This window comes from Pelobates fuscus, unplaced genomic scaffold (genome assembly GCF_036172605.1).
Source record: "Pelobates fuscus isolate aPelFus1 unplaced genomic scaffold, aPelFus1.pri scaffold_46, whole genome shotgun sequence".
Classification (NCBI taxonomy): Eukaryota; Metazoa; Chordata; class Amphibia; order Anura; family Pelobatidae; genus Pelobates; species Pelobates fuscus.
In genome coordinates this window covers 139861-160215 of record NW_026961883.1, presented here as the reverse complement: position 1 = coordinate 160215, position 20355 = coordinate 139861, and the positions used below count along the sequence as shown (strand labels likewise).

Sequence of the window (20355 nt, the reverse complement as noted above, 5' to 3'; positions counted from 1 at the left end):
ATTGTCTTTAATAAGCTCAACATGTCTGCAGACACTGAAATCATCATGCTGATATTTAGATGAAGCCTCAATGGTCTAAATTGTTCTTTACTGGCAAACACCAAATCAAAAAAAAAAAGGAGGATTTCCATGTATCCAAAAAGTAATGAACAATCGTATGTGGACTAATGTAGATACTTTCTAAGGACAGGTATCTAATTCAGTCGGGGGTTGGCTGAACAAATGGATACAACTAAACCTTTAACAAGAATAAAGCTAAAGGGGTGGGATACCCCAAAATAAGTCACCAATATCAAGACTTACACAAAATAAAGACAATTACAAAAATAAATCCGTACATATCCAATGTGCAATAAAGGGAAAAGCCTGCTAAATGTTCCAAAGTAAGCCTGCGCACATTCCCCATAACTAGTGGAAATGATAGAAAATAGGGTAGGTAGGCTAGATATTGCACACTAGCTGTTTTGAGGTATATATGTCAAAAAGACCTTTTAAAGTCTAGTAAAATACTAGCGTGAGCAAAAAGACGCTAGAACCACATACTAGGCTTCCATGAGTTGCAACATAGTAATAGACAGTATCAGGATGAAGTGAAACATTGTTTCAATAGGCTATAACAAAAGAGAAAGAAACGGATACACTTATCGAGTGAAATCCCTGGCCATGTAGCCATTTGGTAAAGTATTAGGTATAAGATCTCCTACAGTAGCAGCTTTTATAATATCCCTAATGTGACTTCAAGCGCTACCCTGAATAAGAAGCCTGTCCCTAATCTACAGTTACTAGATATACAGCCGCCCAACGAATATCTTCTAAGATCAAGTCCGGTATCTAGGTAGACTTGAAAGTAATAGAGCGGAGCAAACTGAGCATTAGGTGGCTAAATCAGCATGTGCGTGACACAAGTGTCTAAAATGTGCAAACACGAGCAGCTCGAGATCTTCAGAGTTACAGGACAGCATGGAAAGGGTTAAGTGAAAGGAAAGCTACACGTTTGCGTGAGCTTGTGGTGGGCAGCAAGTAAGCTGTAGAGTTGATGCATGGGTGTGATGCCAGCTCTGAGAGAGACAGTGTGGGTGGCTCTTAAAAGAGCCTTTGTGTTAGCGGGTGGTCAGGGAGGCGGACATTTACTTGGCGCTGGTGTACTTTGTGACAGCCTTGGTGCCCTCAGACACGGCGTGCTTTGCCAGCTCTCCGGGTAGTAGCAGGCGCACGGCAGTCTGGATCTCCCGGGAGGTGATGGTGGAGCGCTTGTTGTAGTGAGCCAGGCGAGAAGCTTCTCCTGCGATGCGCTCAAAGATATCATTGACAAAGGAGTTCATGATCCCCATTGCCTTGGAGGAGATGCCGGTGTCGGGATGGACCTGCTTCAGCACCTTGTACACGTAGATGGCATAGCTCTCCTTCCTGCTCTTTCTACGCTTCTTGCCATCTTTCTTCTGAGTCTTGGTGACGGCTTTTTTGGAGCCTTTCTTGGGGGCTGGTGCGGACTTTGCTGGATCAGGCATGATTAACGCTGTTAGCTCGCGAGCGAATAGCAAGCTGCTTGCTCCGGCGGTTCTATTTATAGGCGGACCATGTAAATGAGGCCCTTCCGCTTCCCTTCCTGCGATTGGTTGCTAAAGTCAGATGACGTAAGGAAGCGGCTGTTTAACACTAGCTCCAGCAATAGATTGGTTCCCTGTATAACGTGTCTCTAATTGGCTGCTTGTAAAGTCATCCAATCACAGAGCACAGTGTGTTTATAAATAGCTTGTGGTAGGGGAGGAGTTTTCATCTTCTTGCATTCAATCAAGAACAAACATGTCTGGCCGCGGAAAGCAAGGTGGAAAGACCCGTGCAAAGGCGAAGACTCGCTCATCCCGAGCGGGACTTCAGTTCCCAGTCGGCAGAGTCCACCGTTTGCTGAGGAAGGGCAATTATGCAGAGCGTGTGGGAGCCGGTGCCCCCGTCTATCTGGCTGCAGTGCTGGAGTACCTGACCGCTGAGATTCTGGAGCTGGCAGGGAATGCCGCTAGAGACAACAAAAAGACCCGCATCATTCCCCGCCATCTCCAGCTCGCTGTCCGTAACGATGAAGAGCTCAACAAACTGCTGGGAGGAGTGACTATCGCCCAGGGAGGTGTCCTGCCTAACATCCAGGCTGTGCTGCTGCCCAAGAAGACCGAGAGCCACAAGCCCAAGAGCAAGTAAAGCGGACAGCTGCTGCACCTGCCTCCCTCACCTACCAAACACAAAGGCTCTTTTAAGAGCCACCCACGTTCTCCACAAAGAGCCGATTAATTGTTCTGCTGCGCGCAAACCGTTCCCTGTATCTACACACACACCACGCTGGGAGCTCATAAGCAAGCTAAAATATTAGGGCGCTTCTGTCACAGCACTGACTGAGTCCCATTTGCAGTCCATATCCTGTCCAACATTCCAGCTATAGAACTAGTTAAAATCAATGGCTGCCATGCATGTCTATGATAAACGCAGCAGCAAATTAATACCAATTGGGGCAAGTGTATATAGTGTACAGGTCCTCTTTTGTTAAGCGGGGCATCTCTACATGTCGCTCACTCTCAGGATTCCCCCCTCTCCCGCTGTCTGGAGGACATGCCGGGTGAAACCTACTATGAGCGTTCAAATCCTAGCGGCGCTACAGCTCTGTTGTCTGTGCTGCTGGATGAGTTAACGCAGCCTTAATAGCCTGGCCTCTCGGCTGAAAACATTGTTTCAATAAGTGGATGCTTTGTAACATTTCCTGCTGCTCTGTCTCCTGGAGCTCATTTGTATGGCTACTGAGCGTCCTGTGAGTGAAAGTCCTTTATCAGACGTGGCTTCTATCCCATCGAAAGAAGCGGCCTTTCTGCATGTGTAAGAGGTCAATGTCCCATGCACCCCTCCCCCTCGATAAAGCCTATACAGCTATTAATAAGTATGTTGGGAGGAATACGTCCATTACTGCCCACTGCCATTCCTTTCAACTAGTAGCGTCTATAATAAATGCTGTCAGGACAGGAAGGGTCACTAAAGGCTTAGATCCCTTCTTTGGGCGCGTGGTCTCAATAGATGGAGGAGGGGGGAGGGGATGAAGCAGTTGATTTGAGCGGGCATTTTGAATGTGGGGGAGGGGATGAGAAGCAGTTGATTTGAGCGGGTATTTTGAAATGGTTTACTATTTGTTTTCAGCCAATCAGAACATACCACCCACTTGATGAACCAATGAAAACGCCGTATCGGCTATAAAGCCCAGGCTACAGCGAGCAGCGTTCATTCCCTTTCGTTTTGCTACAATGGCCAGAACTAAGCAGACAGCCCGTAAGTCGACCGGAGGCAAGGCTCCCCGCAAGCAGCTAGCCACCAAAGCTGCTAGAAAGAGCGCCCCAGCTACCGGGGGAGTGAAAAAGCCTCACCGTTACCGTCCAGGAACTGTGGCTCTCAGGGAGATCCGCCGTTATCAGAAGTCCACCGAGCTGCTCATCCGCAAGCTGCCCTTCCAGCGCCTTGTCCGTGAGATCGCTCAGGATTTCAAGACTGATCTGCGCTTCCAGAGCTCTGCTGTCATGGCTCTGCAAGAGGCTAGCGAGGCTTACCTGGTTGGTCTTTTTGAGGATACCAACTTGTGCGCCATCCACGCTAAGAGGGTCACAATCATGCCCAAAGACATCCAGCTGGCTCGTAGGATCCGAGGCGAACGTGCTTAAGTTGAAACCTGCTAACACAAAACACAAAGGCTCTTTTAAGAGCCACCAAATCTGCACTCGAACGAGCTCCAACACATTCATAAAAACGTGTCTTTTAGCCTGTGACTTTGAGCGGGCTAGCTACGGAGCCCACACACTACAATGCTCAAATGTCCCCACATATCCCATTTTCACGTCAGGCAACGATGTAGCCATCATCTCTGCTGGTCTATTTCACTGGCGATTTTACAATAACTTCACTATTTAGAATCCATCGTGTGGAGAGGCAGCAGGAAAAAGACTACTTTTTCGCTTAGAGGAGAATACATAGTTAACACAGGAGTGCATATGCAAAGCTAGTAACAATGTTTCTATTTAAGTGGCTGCAAGCATGTATTAAATGTAGGCAACAGTAACAATACACCAAAACCAGAGCTTTCTTGACAGTGTGTGTACGTACTTGCTCATAATCTAAATGCACCTCACTAGATCATAATTTTTTACATCCCCTACCATTAACAGAAGGCGGCTCCAAATCCTCCGATGGTTCAAACATGCGGTCTACAGATACAGTGTTTAGCAACCTTTCCCGTCTAGATGTTTGGGAGCAGCCTCTACTACTATCTCCTTCTCGGTGTATCTATGTAGATAGCAGGCAATTTATCAGGTGTGGAAGGGGTTAAAGTGATTAGGTTCAGTCTTTTAGTGAAAAAGTGGGTGGCCCTGAAAAGGGCCTTTGGGTTAATGGGGTGTGCGGTAAAGTCAAGCCCGAGTTTTAACCTCCGAAGCCATAGAGAGTGCGGCCCTGGCGCTTAAGAGCATAAACTACGTCCATGGCGGTGACAGTCTTCCTCTTGGCATGCTCGGTGTAAGTGACGGCGTCCCGGATGACGTTCTCCAGGAATACCTTCAGCACCCCGCGAGTCTCCTCATAGATGAGGCCGGAAATACGCTTCACGCCTCCCCTGCGAGCAAGGCGACGAATTGCAGGCTTGGTAATGCCCTGGATGTTGTCACGAAGAACCTTCCTGTGACGCTTAGCGCCACCTTTTCCGAGACCCTTTCCTCCTTTGCCTCTGCCAGACATGGTTCTGCTCTTCTTTCTGCACGAACGATATGAAATGCTGTGCAAAGCTCTTCCTTATATACTCCTCGGACGGACCGTATGGGGACCTGCAGCAAAGGAGGCGGGCGTTTTAAATACGCCCCTTCACTTTTTTTTTTCCCTCTCAATAATATGCTTAACCCTCTCCTTCCGTGCTCGAAATGGTTCTGGCGTTTAAAACCAAAGCTGTTTATGCTTCAAAAGATTTCACAATCGTGAAATCTTTTGAAGTATAATCATTTTATCATGTCTTTAGTGTTTCTTTGATAGTCGACTTAGCTACTGCACAAGGTATCATTTCTTGGGCTTTATCACTCTTTGAATATCGAAATAAGCGCCCGTTTCACACGTGGAGAGAGGACGAGGACAGTCCCTTTTATTATCACCATGTACAAAATCGCAATCCCTAAAATATGTTCTGCTTTATTATCTTACTGAAAAAGGCAATAACATTAAATCTAGTCTGGAAGGACACTGTGTGATATTCTATATATTATATGCGTTTCTCACTAAAACTGGCCTTTCGCAATTTAATGAAGAAACACCCTCACTATCTTAGAACGGAGGGAATTTCTAAGCCAAAAAAAAATAAAAAATCAACGCTCAAGTGTAGCACTGGTATACGGGGACTTAGCCACACCGACAAGATACATTCCTGTGTAATCTTTTCGAGCACTAGATGCTGGGATTACAGGATTCATTAGGTTATTCCTGACTTTAGAATGAGGGATGGAGGGGGAACGGTATGTGTGACATGACACCAAAACAAACACGTTGCCATCACTGATATATAGCTCTGAAATGAGAATGTGGTGGCTCTTACAAGAGCCTTTGGGGTTTGGAAAATAAAATTAAATGCGAGCAAGGCTTATTTCTTTTTGGGAGCTGCCTTTTTAGCCTTTGCAGGACTCTTTGCGGCTTTGGGTTTGGCTGCCTTTTTGGCAGGGCTCTTCACGGTCTTCTTAGCCGGGCTTTTCACTACCTTCTTGGGCTTGGCGGCTTTGACTTTCTTCGGACTTTTGGTGGCCTTTTTAGCGGAGGCGGCCGGCTTTTTGGCCTTTTTCGGGCTCTTTGCAGCTACCTTCTTAGGTTTGGCTGGAGACTTGGTGGCTTTCTTCGGGGCAGGCTTCTTGACTTTAGCCGGTGCCTTTTTCTTGGTAGCCTTGTCCTTGCTCTCCGCCTGCTTTTTGTTGAGCTTGAAGGAGCCGGAAGCTCCGCTTCCTTTGACCTGGACGAGAGTGCTTTTAGTCACCAAGCCCTTGAGAGCCAGCTTGAGGCGGCTGTTATTCTTTTCCACATCATAACCAGAAGCAGCCAAAGCCTTCTTCAGAGCTGCCAGGGACACCCCGCTGCGCTCTTTAGAAGCGGACACAGCTTTGACAATGAGCTCGGACACGCTAGGACCGGAGGGCTTAGCGGCTTTCTTGACACCGGCTGCTTTCTTGGGCTGCTTCTTCTTGGAGGCGCTTTCTACCGCAGGTGCGGCGGCGGGAGCTGGGGCGGCTTCAGACATGGTCACTATTCTCTATGAAGATCAAGCAATAATACGCGCCCGCAGCAGCCTCCAAATTATACATCTCCAGCTAGCATCTTATTGGCTGATCTAACCACGCTCTGATTGGATACAGTCTTATGACACACCCTCCACTGTCCCTACTCCATCTTTTCACACTCTGCTCTCACGCTGTGTTTCCGAATGGATAAAACGAATACATTTAGGTAAAATAAGAGGACGGAGGTCGATGCCATCTATCGTGGAATGTACTAAACTATCTAACCAAGAATTCATTAGCAGCTCCATGGGTCCCGAGGGTTGTCACGATCTAGCAGAGCCGGTGAAAGCTGACACATCTCCTTTGGGATGAGCCTGATGTTCTCCACAAACATTACTGTGATAACTATTAAAAGAATATATTCCAAGGTTTTCTTTCTCACTCTTATGCAAGAAAGGGAAGGGGCCCGTGTTATCAAGGTGGGTTGAAGCTCGTGTCGTAAAGAAACAGAGAAAAGGGATTTTGATCCTCGTTTGTTCAGACAGGTAGCTCAGGTAGGATGTAGTAAGATCATAGCAGAAGAGCTCTTAGTCGTGGCAATTTTTAAATTACATAATTACATAATTGTATGTTATATATCTATGTTTACCCTCTAACAACAACTAAGACCAGTTATATTAAAACACACACACACTGTGCTCTCCAGGAAATCCTTTATGAAGCCTGGTGTAGGTCTGGCACAGTAAACAACAGCAATGAGTTCCGCACTCTAGGGACTTTTTTCCAAAACATCAAAAACATTTCAATGCTATTTCAAATCATGATAAAAACATGACAGCAAAAATTGTCCTGATTTTAGCACCAAATTAGGAGCTAACATGTTGATCTGTGTGGCGGACCACCAGGGTATCACCTTCATGGATTCCCTTTCCCGTTGTATTAGCTAGTACAGCTTTCCACAAATACATTTGTCTAAACGTAATGCTGGGAGTCAGTGGCGTACACACGACCCATGGGGCCCCGGTGCTAAAATTGATCCGTGCCCTTCCCCCCGCACTTACTCTGCGCGGGCCGGGGTCGCAACAGATGGCGGCAGGCTCCGGGTTGCAGGGCTGCGACCGCGGTATGTACGCAAGTGTATGCAGATACACATACACTTAAAGGACCACTTTAGACACCCAGATCACTTCAGCTCAATGAAGTGGTCTGGGTTCCAGGGCCCTCTAGTTTAACCCTGCAGCTGAATACATAGCAGTTTCAGAGAAACTGCTATGTTTCACTGATGGTTAATCCAGCCTCTAGTGGCTGTGTCACTGACAGCGGCTAGAGGCGCTTCCGCGATTCTCCCTGTGAAAATCACAGTGAGAAGACGCTCGACGTCCATAGGAAAGCATTGAGTAATGCTTTTCTATGGGCGGTTTGAATGCGCGCGCGGCTCTTGCCACGCATGCGCATTGGGAGCTGAGAGGCAGGTCGGGGCGGAGGGATCCCCAGCGCCAAGGGAGTCCGGCGCTGGAGAAAGGTAAGTGCTTAAGGGGTTTAAAACACACACACACTCTCACGAACAGACGCATACACACTAGCTAACAGACACACAAATTTACTGCCAAAGACACACTCAGTGACAGACAGAGACACATACACACTCACTTATAAAACACACACTCTCACTGACAAACACACACTCACTAAGACACCTAAGACTCACTAGACTCACTAACCTAAGACTCACTAGACTCACTAACAGACTCACTAACAGACACACACAAACTAGCACACTCAGTAACAGACACACACACTCACTCACACACAGACACACACACTGACACTCACTAACAGACACACACTCAATAACAGACACACACAACTAACACACAGTAACACACGCAAACAAAAACTAACACACTCACTGACACTCACTAGCAGACACAGTAACACACACACACTGGCACAAAAATGTGCACTAACACACACACACACACACACTGTAGCACTAACACACATACACACGTTTTTTGTGTGCTTTTTTTTTCAGATTTAATCCCGCAGCCTCCCTTTCCAGTCCAGTCCAGGGGCTGCCCGGCGGCCGGTCCTGCTGGCTCGTGAGGGAACACTGTCCCCTGAGCGCTCTCTGCCCAGCTCCCTCGCACATTTTTACTGATGCCGGAGCCAGAATATAACTTCATATTCCGGCTGCAGCATAAGTGCGGGGCGCGCAAGGGAGCTGATCAGAGAGCGCTCAGGGGAGAGTGCTCCCTCGCGCGCGCGCGCCCGGTAACACCAGGGCCGGCCTCGGGGGCCCTGATGTGGCCAGCTCCTTGTCCCCCCAGTAGAAGAGTCTGCCCACACTGGCGTACATACCGAGTCGCTAGGTGGCCGGGCCCCCTGGTGGGCCGGGCCCAGTCGCAGCTGCAACCCCTGCGACCGCGGTATGTACGCCAGTGCTGGGAGTAGATCTGGTTTATTCAGGCAAGGCACACAGAATTTATACACAGACCCCCAGCATGGGGTCTCCATTCATGGACACACAATCCTGGACACACTTTTATGGACTGCATGGTACCCTGACTGGGCACCTCTGCCAAGCTTGCTTCCTAGCTATCACTGGGACACCAGTAGTGCTATAGCCCCTACCCGCTGCAGCTTGGCTGGGGTCTATCCAAACTTTCCTAACCTGTAACAGGGTCCTAGTGATTAAGCTCTCTTGCACAGAGTATAGCTGTCTCACCCAAACATGAGCCCAGCAAGAGTGCGGCTTGGAGTGGGCAAAGATGGCCGCCAACACGTGACCAAGTGTGTCCCAGACTCCAGGGATCCCATTGCCCTGGCATTTGAACGCTTTTGGGAGCAATACTGGGAACAAGCTAAACAGAGCCAAACAAGACCCACGGCTGCAACAAGCCCTCCACAGAACGGGGACAAACCACCACAGCCAGGGCGGAAAGCTGGCGCTACACAAGCGGGGAAGCGGAGGAGGAAGCCGCACAAAGCGTCCCGACACAGAGCTGACAAGCGGGTGCACTCATCTCCGTACCCCTTACATGCCTACCAAACAGCGGGGACCGCCAACAGCCTCTAAAGCGGCTCCTACATCGGAGAAATCGGAGACGCAGCGGGCCCACCCGAAGGTAGTCACCCATCATGCAATGCCCAACACCCGATATGACCAGCACCTTGGCACAGACCTGCTGCACTCTCCCAGACGGGGAACAGGCTGAGGGTCGGACCGGCCCTGGGACAGCATGACTGTTGAGAGACGTACTCACAAACTGCTACTACACCCTGGACATTAACTGTCCCTCTTGGCGAACACGAGTACTAGCCCTTATGCATACTGCTGGCCTGTGAGGGTGACTTTATCCCAACACGAGCTTGTTATAGATAGAAGCAGCATTATCTATTTGTTTTTTTTTTTTTCGTTTTATTACTCCATGGCACAGATACATCTATGCCGGCTAATTGCATGTCATTACTTAACTTAGCCTGATTACAGCCAGGCTACCAACATGCTTACTAATGTAGAAAGGTACTGCTGGGGATATCTCACCTCTATTAACGTGCTTACCAGGTGGTTTTATAGCTCACCGGTTTAACATTGTAGTCTAACCTGTTTTCAATGTTGTAAATTCTCTGATATATAGCTGATAACAATCTAACCTGGATAACCTAGTTTAACGCTGTTATTGATAATATTATTAGATATAACTCTTTGTCATGCGATAATAATCCATAAAACTGTGCTATGTTTTAATGCCTAACCAATGTAAATCTATGTATGACGCTCTGCATGCTCTAGCTGTTGTGGCATTGTGTGCTTTATGTGATTTTTCATGCACAAATAAAATAAAGAATTTAAAAAAAAACACGAGCCAAGACTTAGTAAAGGGTGAAGTAGAACTGTGTTATCCAGTGTGTGGTGGCCACTCGGGTAGGGGCAGAAGTCTCCCAGCTACTCTGTGTCCCAGATACCGCACTTCAGCCATACCAATGTGACACTTGTCTGGCTTCAGAGTTAAGCCAGCTGCTCTAATTCGGCCGATAACCTTCCCTACATGGGAAATCTTCCTCCTATGAGTCACAATTGATAGCTATGCTGTCCAGGTACGCACGTGCAAATTCCTGGAAGCCATTGAGGAACCTATCCACCATACGTTGAAAGGTGGCTGGGACATTCTTCATCTAGAACGGCATGACCTGATATTGGAATAGGCCAAGCAGGGTGACGAATGCCGACTTGGGGATAGCCTCCTCGGCCAGGTGAATCTGCTAGTAGCCCTTGCATAGGTCTGTTGTGGCGAGATACTGTCCCCATGCTATATGATGAAATAGTTCCTCCAGGGCATGGGATAAGAGTTGGTAAGAGTCCGATCGTTCAGTCGCCTGTAGTCCACGCAGAAGAGTGTTGTTCCGTCCCGCTTCGGTACTAGGACTACAAGCCAAGTCTGAAGCCTCAATCACTCCTAGTCACAGCATTTACTGTATATCCTTCCGTATCTCTTACCGGACTGCCTCGAGAATGTGGTAGGGGTGGTTGCCTCATAGGTGCTTGTCCTGGGATTTCCACGTTGTGTACAGCCAGGGTGATGTACCCAGGGTCTTGGGAGAAGGTCTTTCGTTTGGCTTTCAATAATTTGTGGGCCTGAACTATTTCTTTATCAGTCAGTTTGTCTCCTAGTTTGACTTGAGCGATAAGGTCAACTTGGGAGTCTCCCTCTAGCAAGTCAGGTAATGCGAGGCTGTCTAGATCCTCAGAAGCTGGGGCGCACACTGCAGTTACATCGTCCTTCCTTTTTTTGTACTCTTTAAGCATATTAACGTGGAAGGAGCAGTTTACTCTCTCATCTGCACAGCTGGCTACCACATAGGTGGTATTGCAGATATGCTCCACCACCTTGTAGGGACCCTGCCATGCCGCCTGTAATTAATCATGTCAGACCGGTTTAATCTTTTGTCCAACACGGAAACTACGCAGTCGGGTACCCCGGTCATACCATACTTTCTGTCACCCCTTGTCAGCTTGGAGGTTCTCTTTTACCAACTTAGCCAACTGTTCCATGTGGTCACAGAGTTTTAGCACATTCCCCCATCCCAATGCACTGTGATGAGGTCCTCGTAATCTTCTCCCATATAATAGTCCAAAGCAGTTCCTGCGGCACCTCCCAATATGCACATAAGAAGTGCGGTAGGAGTCGCTCCCAGTCTCGGCAAGCAGTGTTCTGTTGAACCGCTCGCAGATATATATATATATATATATATATATATATATATTTTTTTTTTTTTTTTTTTTCTGCCGGTTATAAGGAGAACTCAGAATGGATTTTACTGAGACTACCTAGAAATCCCAAAGCTGACCTAAAACGGATCAAGCAGTGTCTGTTCGGCTTTTTTTCCTTTTTCCTTTTTTTTTTAGAAATTGTTTATTTTAAAATTCTTGCAAATGTAACAATTGATACTTCAAAAATGTGTATAACATTGCTGCTTTAGTCATAATGTCTAGTACAAAGTTCACATTCAGTAACAGAAATACTTGTAGTCGACATAGAGGGGAAGTGAAGACCAAAAATAATAAGGGTGTTGATATTCAAATAGATTCGCTGGTAGTTCAAGGTCTCATATTATCTCCAGCTGGGTGTCACTATCGGTCTGTTTGACTGGTGTTCATGAAGTTACACTAGGGTTCCCAGGAGGTCATGTATATTTTTTTTTTTCCAGTGGAGGGTGATAAGCAGATTTGCTGCTTTGAGCAGATGTATGTCTAGGGTCCTAGTGTCCCTTGGTATGGAGGGAGGCAATATAAGATATAGGAGTGTTTAAGGTGGGTAGGGTATGGTGGTTCCCGTTATGAGGTGTATGAGACTGGAGATCCGTGACCAGAACTTTTGGTTCACCGTGCATGACCACCAGATGTGAGCCGTGTCCCCAATGGCCTCTAGTCATCTACAGCAGTTATTGGACGTGCCTGGGAATGCCCGTTTGAGTTTGGATGGGGTGTAGTGCCATCTAGCTATCTTCTTATAGTTACTTTCTTGTGTCGCTAAGCTGGTGGATGATTTTTGTGTCAGGAGGAATATTTGCTTCCAGTCATTATCTGCGAAAGATAAGTGCAGTTCTTGTTCCCAGTGTTTTTTGTAGAGTAGGTTGATTGGTTGGCTAGTGTCCTGTAGTAGGCATATGTGGTTTTGACCTGTTTCTTTTTGAGTGTGCATTGGGTGCACGTAAGTTCGAATTTGGTCAGTGCTCGGTGACCTTGTTGGGGGTATTTGTTGGTCCGCAAAAAGTGAATGAGTTGATCGTAGAGAAATTTTTGAAGGGTCGTGGGAGTTCCCTGCGGGTGTAGGGACGACAGGGGCCTAACTCCCTCATTGTCAAGGAGGTCTCGTGAAGGTAGGTATGCTGTGGTATGATATTATCTGTATGCCGCTCCCGATTCACCAGGCTTGAAGAGCGGATTGTGAGTCAGTGGATATAGCGGTGATGGGTATGGTGATATGTCCGCCGCCAATGACTCATGTGTGACCACATTCTCAGTGTCGGAGTAATGGTCGGGTGTTGTTTGTGCATAAGGAAGGATTGGCCAGAGTTGTGCCATGGTATTGTGTGTATGGGGACACGGAAGATGTTATTCTCTACATCTACCCATTGTTTGGTCGTGTTCTTGCCTGTCCAGTCATAAATCCTGGCCAATAGTACTGCACTGTGGTATCGTTCCACATCTGGCAGCCCCAGACCCCCCTCCGTCTTTGATCTTGTGAGCAGCTGATAGGCTAGCCTGGGGCGTTTGTGGGACCAAATAAATGTCGTAAATAGTTTTTGTATGGCAGCAAAGAAGGTTGTGGGTAGAGTGATCGGGAGAACTTGCAGCAAGTATAATATTCTTGGGAGAATACTAATTTTCAGGATATTTATCCTGCAAAACCAGCTGAACTGCGAAGTGTGCCATTTAGTAAGATCTTTAGTTCTAGCTTGGATTAGCAGGGGGGTGGGGGGTGGTTTCATATAGTCGTGAGATAACGGATGGTAGTGCTACCCCCAGATATGTTATATGCTCTGTTCCCCAGGAGAATGGGAAGTTTGATTGTAGATGTGTTTTGGTCGAGTTTAGTACTTTCAGTGGGAGGAGTTCACATTTACCTAGAGTGGCATGAAAGGTGAACACTTTGCTATAGAGAGACATCTCCTCCAGTATATGAGGGAGTGAGGAGCTGGGTTCGGAGACCGTGAATAGCATGTCATCTGCAAATGCTGATATTTTGTGTTCTGCCCATCCAAATTTGAAACCCTTGATGTTAGGATTTTCTCTAACTCCCTGGAGGAATGGCTCCAGGACCAGGACGAAACAAAGAGGGGTGCTATTGGAGATGGGTACTGGGAGTGAGAGTTGGCCGTTCACGAGTAGCCTAGCCGTTGGTCTGGAGTATATAGCTCCCATCCACCTTAGCCAGTTTGGGCCAAAGCCCATCTGTTCCAGGGTGGCAAGCATCAGGGACCAGTCCACCCTGTTGAAAGCCTTTTCGGCATCTCTGGAGAGTAACAGTGTCTGGGTGTTTGTGTGTTCAGAGTGATGCATGAGATTAATGAGTTTGGTGATATTATTTTTTAGCTTCTCGGCCTTGTATAAATCCAGCCTGGTCTGGGTGAATTAGCTCTGGGAGCTTGAGGCGTAGGCGGTTAGCTAGTGTTTTAGTGAACATTTTTTAAATCAATATTTTTAAGTGAGATAGGCCAATAACTCCCACATTGGGTCAAATCTTTACCTGGTTTGGGTAGAGTGCAATAGTGGCTTCCGATGCCTGTGGGGGTATGGAATTGTCTTTAAGTAGGGAGTTGAGTGCGTCTAGGAGTGGGGGTATGAGCTGGATGGAAAAGCTCTTGTAGTATTTGGCCGTGAAGACATCTGGGCCCGGGCTCTTTCCTAGTGGGAGGGAGTGTATCACTACTTCTAACTCCTCTTTAGTTGTGGGAGAGTCAAGTCTTTGTTGTACGTTGGGTGGGATTGTCTTGGCGATCCTTTGTTTGAGGAAGGCTCTTATGTCAGTAACATCTGGGGGGAGAGTCCCTCAAGTTGTAAAGTTTGTGGTAAAACTCCTGGAAGGCTAGCATGATGTCCGCCATCAGATTTGACTTGGTCCCTTGTGGAGTCTGTATGGATGAGATAAATGTGGTTTGTCTTTGTGTTTTTAGAGCTTGCGCTGATAGTCGTCCCCCTTTGCCCCCTTGGGTATAGTACCGGTGTCTGGTAAGAAGAAGACTTTTCTTGATTTGTGTTCCATTAAGGGTGGCTAGCTCTGAGCGTTTATCCAAAAGTGTTTTATATGTGGTGAGGTCTAGGTTGTTTTTGTCTGTGGATTCAAGTGTTTCAACAAACAACCGGGCACCTATTTTAACTAGCAAATTGTCCGGCAGAGGCATATCGAGCAGTATCAGAAATGCATCTATACGAGAAGGTCAAGGAGAAATGAATGGTTCAATACAATATAACCCCGGAAACCTACCGGACAAACAAACAAACTAGAGGATTACGTTAAGGGCACAAAGACTACTATACCAAATGGGCATTTTGAAGCTCAGCCATGATATTCCCCTTGCAGGGCAATTAGGCATTTGGAAAGCGAATCATCGGATCATACAGGGATATAGCCAAACCTTTGATATGTGTCAGCGAGTAGAGAAAAAAGGTGAATACCCGAAAGCTAAATAAAAATCCGTACCCAGGGGGCGGAGCCTGACCGCCAAGCAGTACAGACGTGGGCACCACGAGCTCTCGCCTGACGGGCCAAATTTGGGTCAAACTCAACGGCTACACTGACCGCAGACTCACCGGGTTGTGCTACCCATGCTGGGAATGCACTGCGGAACCGAAGGACACCCCTCTGAAACCCGTCGAGGCAGGGAAACCGAAACGCCGAGTGCGGCCTACTAAAGTTGGAGCCGGGGAGAGACGGCCGCTCACCCCGACGCCAGACACACCAAGCGTCTCTACAGGTCTCCTACCCCCCCCCCCCCCTCTGGACCGGTGGGGGTTATCCCGGTCCCCACTGGGGGAACAGACTGTGGCATCAATCACCACCCCAGCTATCTGAACGCAGCAGGCGACACGAGGCACTCCAACCTCACGGTGGTAGAGGTTGAACGGTGGTAGAGTGCCTGAGGGAGAGACGGGGTGACACAGTAAGGGAGCGGGTTGCACAGTGGTGTGAAAGTGAGGGAGGGGATTGCAACTGGTGGCCCCTGGTGTCTTTGATCCCTGGTGCTCCAGTAAGCTCTCTCTACAATTTGCCCTGAGAGACTGCACAGTCTGCAACTCCACCAGGTGTGAGCTGCAGATTGTGCAGTGCCTCACAATATCCAGAAAACAGAGCATTGAAGTGGTATCCCGCGGCGACGGTCTGATTGGCCAGAGATCGCGAGACACTGCATAGTCAGCGGAGCTGCAGACTGTGCTGGCTTTCTGCTTCTCAGGACAGAGTGGAGGGACCTCGCAACCAGCAGCATACCGGGCAAGGTGTGGGGTCCTTGTACCTGACACAGTATGCCTGCCCGATGGCGAGTTAGGCCTTAGGCAGCCGCCTAAATCGCTGCTCAGTGCCGACTGCGGTCTCTCTCCCTCCAGTGCAGCATTTTCTATTTGAAGCTGGGAGGTAATGATAGTCAGTCACTTCCCAGCATCTCATGCTACAGGGATTCCGTTGGGCAATTAAACAGTGCTTACCGAGTCCCTCTGCAGCAATGCCCATCAGGTTTCTTTAAGTGTATGGGCTACCCAATGGGCAAATCACTACAGAACTCCAGTTTTGTTCTCGCTGGACCATAGGTTCCTGCAGAAAACCAATTGGAAAACGCTGTTTGAGTGTATACAGGCACATCTGGTGAGAAAGTGTATAATGTGTTGGCGCAATAAACAGGAAAAAAAGGCAAGTTACAAAAAAAATAAAATGCTTATGTCTTTAAGATCAAAACAGGCTTATCAGATTGTCTTTAATAAGCTCAACATGTCTGCAGACACTGAAATCATCATGCTGATATTTAGATGAAGCCTCAATGGTCTAAATTGTTCTTTACTGGCAAACACCAAATCAAAAAAAAAAAAAAAAAAAGGAGGATTTCCATGTATCCAAAAAGTAATGAACAATCGTATGTGGACTAATGTAGATACTTTCTAAGGACAGGTATCTAATTCAGTCGGGGGTTGGCTGAACAAATGGATACAACTAAACCTTTAATAAGAATAAAGCTAAAGGGGTGGGATACCCCAAAAGAAGTCACCAATATCAAGACTTACACAAAATAAAGACAATTACAAAAATAAATCCGTACATATCCAATGTGCAATAAAGGGAAAAGCCTGCTAAATGTTCCAAAGTAAGCCTGCGCACATTCCCCATAACTAGTGGAAATGATAGAAAATAGGGTAGGTAGGCTAGATATTGCACACTAGCTGTTTTGAGGTATATATGTCAAAAAGACCTTTTAAAGTCTAGTAAAATACTAGCGTGAGCAAAAAGACGATAGAACCACATACTAGGCTTCCATGAGTTGCAACATAGTAATAGACAGTATCAGGATGAAGTGAAACATTGTTTCAATAGGCTATAACAAAAGAGAAAGAAACGGATACACTTATCGAGTGAAATCCCTGGCCATGTAGCCATTTGGTAAAGTATTAGGTATAAGATCTCCTACAGTAGCAGCTTTTATAATATCCCTAATGCGACTTCAAGCGCTACCCTGAATAAGAAGCCTGTCCCTAATCTACAGTTACTAGATATACAGCCGCCCAACGAATATCTTCTAAGATCAAGTCCGGTATCTAGGTAGACTTGAAAGTAATAGAGCGGAGCAAACTGAGCATTAGGTGGCTAAATCAGCATGTGAGTGATACAAGTGTCTAAAATGTGCAAACACGAGCAGCTCGAGATCTTCAGAGTTACAGGACAGCATGGAAAGGGTTAAGTGAAAGGAAAGCTACACGTTTGCGTGAGCTTGTGGTGGGCAGCAAGTAAGCTGTAGAGTTGATGCATGGGTGTGATGCCAGCTCTGAGAGAGACAGTGTGGGTGGCTCTTAAAAGAGCCTTTGTGTTAGCGGGTGGTCAGGGAGGCGGACATTTACTTGGCGCTGGTGTACTTTGTGACAGCCTTGGTGCCCTCAGACACGGCGTGCTTTGCCAGCTCTCCGGGTAGTAGCAGGCGCACGGCAGTCTGGATCTCCCGGGAGGTGATGGTGGAGCGCTTGTTGTAGTGAGCCAGGCGAGAAGCTTCTCCTGCGATGCGCTCAAAGATATCATTGACAAAGGAGTTCATGATCCCCATTGCCTTGGAGGAGATGCCGGTGTCGGGATGGACCTGCTTCAGCACCTTGTACACGTAGATGGCATAGCTCTCCTTCCTGCTCTTTCTACGCTTCTTGCCATCTTTCTTCTGAGTCTTGGTGACGGCTTTTTTGGAGCCTTTCTTGGGGGCTGGTGCGGACTTTGCTGGATCAGGCATGATTAACGCTGTTAGCTCGCGAGCGAATAGCAAGCTGCTCCTCCGGCGGTTCTATTTATAGGCGGACCATGTAAATGAGGCCCTTCCGCTTCCCTTCCTGCGATTGGTTGCTAAAGTCAGATGACGTAAGGAAGCGGCTGTTTAACACTAGCTCCAGCAATAGATTGGTTCCCTGTATAACGTGTCTCTAATTGGCTGCTTGTAAAGTCATCCAATCACAGAGCAGAGTGTGTTTATAAATAGCCTGTGGTAGGGGAGGAGTTTTCATCTTCTTGCATTCAATCAAGAACAAACATGTCTGGCCGCGGAAAGCAAGGTGGAAAGACCCGTGCAAAGGCGAAGACTCGCTCATCCCGAGCGGGACTTCAGTTCCCAGTCGGCAGAGTCCACCGTTTGCTGAGGAAGGGCAATTATGCAGAGCGTGTGGGAGCCGGTGCCCCCGTCTATCTGGCTGCAGTGCTGGAGTACCTGACCGCTGAGATTCTGGAGCTGGCAGGGAATGCCGCTAGAGACAACAAAAAGACCCGCATCATTCCCCGCCATCTCCAGCTCGCTGTCCGTAACGATGAAGAGCTCAACAAACTGCTGGGAGGAGTGACTATCGCCCAGGGAGGTGTCCTGCCTAACATCCAGGCTGTGCTGCTGCCCAAGAAGACCGAGAGCCACAAGCCCAAGAGCAAGTAAAGCGGACAGCTGCTGCACCTGCCTCCCTCACCTACCAAACACAAAGGCTCTTTTAAGAGCCACCCACGTTCTCCACAAAGAGCCGATTAATTGTTCTGCTGCGCGCAAACCGTTCCTTGTATCTATACACACACACACACACACACCACGCTGGGAGCTCATAAGCAAGCTAAAATATTAGGGCGCTTCTGTCACAGCACTGACTGAGTCCCATTTGCAGTCCATATCCTGTCCAACATTCCAGCTATAGAACTAGTTAAAATCAATGGCTGCCATGCATGTCTATGATAAACGCAGCAGCAAATTAATGCCAATTGGGGCAAGTGTATATAGTGTGCAGGTCCTCTTTTGTTAAGCGGGGCATCTCTACATGTCGCTCACTCTCAGGATTCCCCCCTCTCCCGCTGTCTGGAGGACATGCCGGGTGAAACCTACTATGAGCGTTCAAATCCTAGCGGCGCTACAGCTCTGTTGTCTGTGCTGCTGGATGAGTTAACGCAGCCTTAATAGCCTGGCCTCTCGGCTGAAAACATTGTTTCAATAAGTGGATGCTTTGTAACATTTCCTGCTGCTCTGTCTCCTGGAGCTCATTTGTATGGCTACTGAGCGTCCTGTGAGTGAAAGTCCTTTATCAGACGTGGCTTCTATCCCATCGAAAGAAGCGGCCTTTCTGCATGTGTAAGAGGTCAATGTCCCATGCACCCCTCCCCCTCGATAAAGCCTATACAGCTATTAATAAGTATGTTGGGAGGAATACGTCCATTACTGCCCACTGCCATTCCTTTCAACTAGTAGCGTCTATAATAAATGCTGTCAGGACAGGAAGGGTCACTAAAGGCTTAGATCCCTTCTTTGGGCGCGTGGTCTCAATAGATGGAGGAGGGGGGAGGGGATGAAGCAGTTGATTTGAGCGGGCATTTTGAATGTGGGGGAGGGGATGAGAAGCAGTTGATTTGAGCGGGTATTTTGAAATGATTTACTATTTGTTTTCAGCCAATCAGAACATACCACCCACTTGATGAACCAATGAAAACGCCGTATCGGCTATAAAGCCCAGGCTACAGCGAGCAGCGTTCATTCCCTTTCGTTTTGCTACAATGGCCAGAACTAAGCAGACAGCCCGTAAGTCGACCGGAGGCAAGGCTCCCCGCAAGCAGCTAGCCACCAAAGCTGCTAGAAAGAGCGCCCCAGCTACCGGGGGAGTGAAAAAGCCTCACCGTTACCGTCCAGGAACTGTGGCTCTCAGGGAGATCCGCCGTTATCAGAAGTCCACCGAGCTGCTCATCCGCAAGCTGCCCTTCCAGCGCCTTGTCCGTGAGATCGCTCAGGATTTCAAGACTGATCTGCGCTTCCAGAGCTCTGCTGTCATGGCTCTGCAAGAGGCTAGCGAGGCTTACCTGGTTGGTCTTTTTGAGGATACCAACTTGTGCGCCATCCACGCTAAGAGGGTCACAATCATGCCCAAAGACATCCAGCTGGCTCGTAGGATCCGAGGAGAACGTGCTTAAGTTGAAACCTGCTAACAAACACAAAGGCTCTTTTAAGAGCCACCAAATCTGCACTCGAACGAGCTCCAACACATTTATAAAAACGTGTCTTTTAGCCTGTGACTTTGAGCGGGCTAGCTACGGAGCCCTCACACTACAATGCTCAAATGTCCCCACATATCCCATTTTCACGTCAGGCAACGATGTAGCCATCATCTCTGCTGGTCTATTTCACTGGCGATTTTACAATAACTTCACTATTTAGAATCCATCGTGTGGAGAGGCAGCAGGAAAAAGACTACTTTTTCGCTTAGAGGAGAATACATAGTTAACACAGGAGTGCATATGCAAAGCTAGTAACAATGTTTCTATTTAAGTGGCTGCAAGCATGTATTAAATGTAGGCAACAGTAACAATACACCAAAACCAGAGCT

The 20355-nt window shown here is 47.7% G+C and overlaps 5 protein-coding genes and 1 pseudogene across 5 annotated transcripts; 3 read left to right on the top strand and 3 right to left on the bottom strand.

Annotated features, from left to right (window-relative positions):
- Positions 1-1127: 1127 nt before the first annotated feature.
- On the bottom strand, positions 1128-1559 carry LOC134584706 (histone H2B 1.1-like). The gene has a single exon (XM_063440544.1). The coding sequence runs from the start codon at positions 1506-1508 to the stop codon at positions 1128-1130; it is 381 nt and encodes a 126-aa protein (XP_063296614.1). The 5' UTR covers positions 1509-1559.
- A 244-nt stretch (positions 1560-1803) lies between these two features.
- On the top strand, positions 1804-2193 carry LOC134584733 (histone H2A type 2-B-like). Its single transcript, XM_063440567.1, has one exon. The coding sequence runs from the start codon at positions 1804-1806 to the stop codon at positions 2191-2193; it is 390 nt and encodes a 129-aa protein (XP_063296637.1).
- A 1085-nt stretch (positions 2194-3278) lies between these two features.
- Positions 3279-19956, top strand: LOC134584717 (uncharacterized; annotated as a pseudogene).
- Positions 4444-11176, bottom strand: LOC134584714 (histone H4-like). The gene is made up of 2 exons (XM_063440551.1): positions 11155-11176; positions 4444-4742 (listed from the first exon to the last, which is right to left on the bottom strand). Exons 1-2 carry the CDS (start codon positions 11174-11176, stop codon positions 4444-4446), a joined length of 321 nt encoding a protein of 106 aa, XP_063296621.1.
- LOC134584712 (histone H2B 1.1-like) lies at positions 17370-17750 on the bottom strand. The gene has a single exon (XM_063440550.1). It carries the CDS (start codon positions 17748-17750, stop codon positions 17370-17372), a length of 381 nt encoding a protein of 126 aa, XP_063296620.1.
- On the top strand, positions 18045-18434 carry LOC134584711 (histone H2A type 2-B-like). Its single transcript, XM_063440549.1, has one exon. The coding sequence runs from the start codon at positions 18045-18047 to the stop codon at positions 18432-18434; it is 390 nt and encodes a 129-aa protein (XP_063296619.1).
- Positions 19957-20355: the final 399 nt, after the last annotated feature.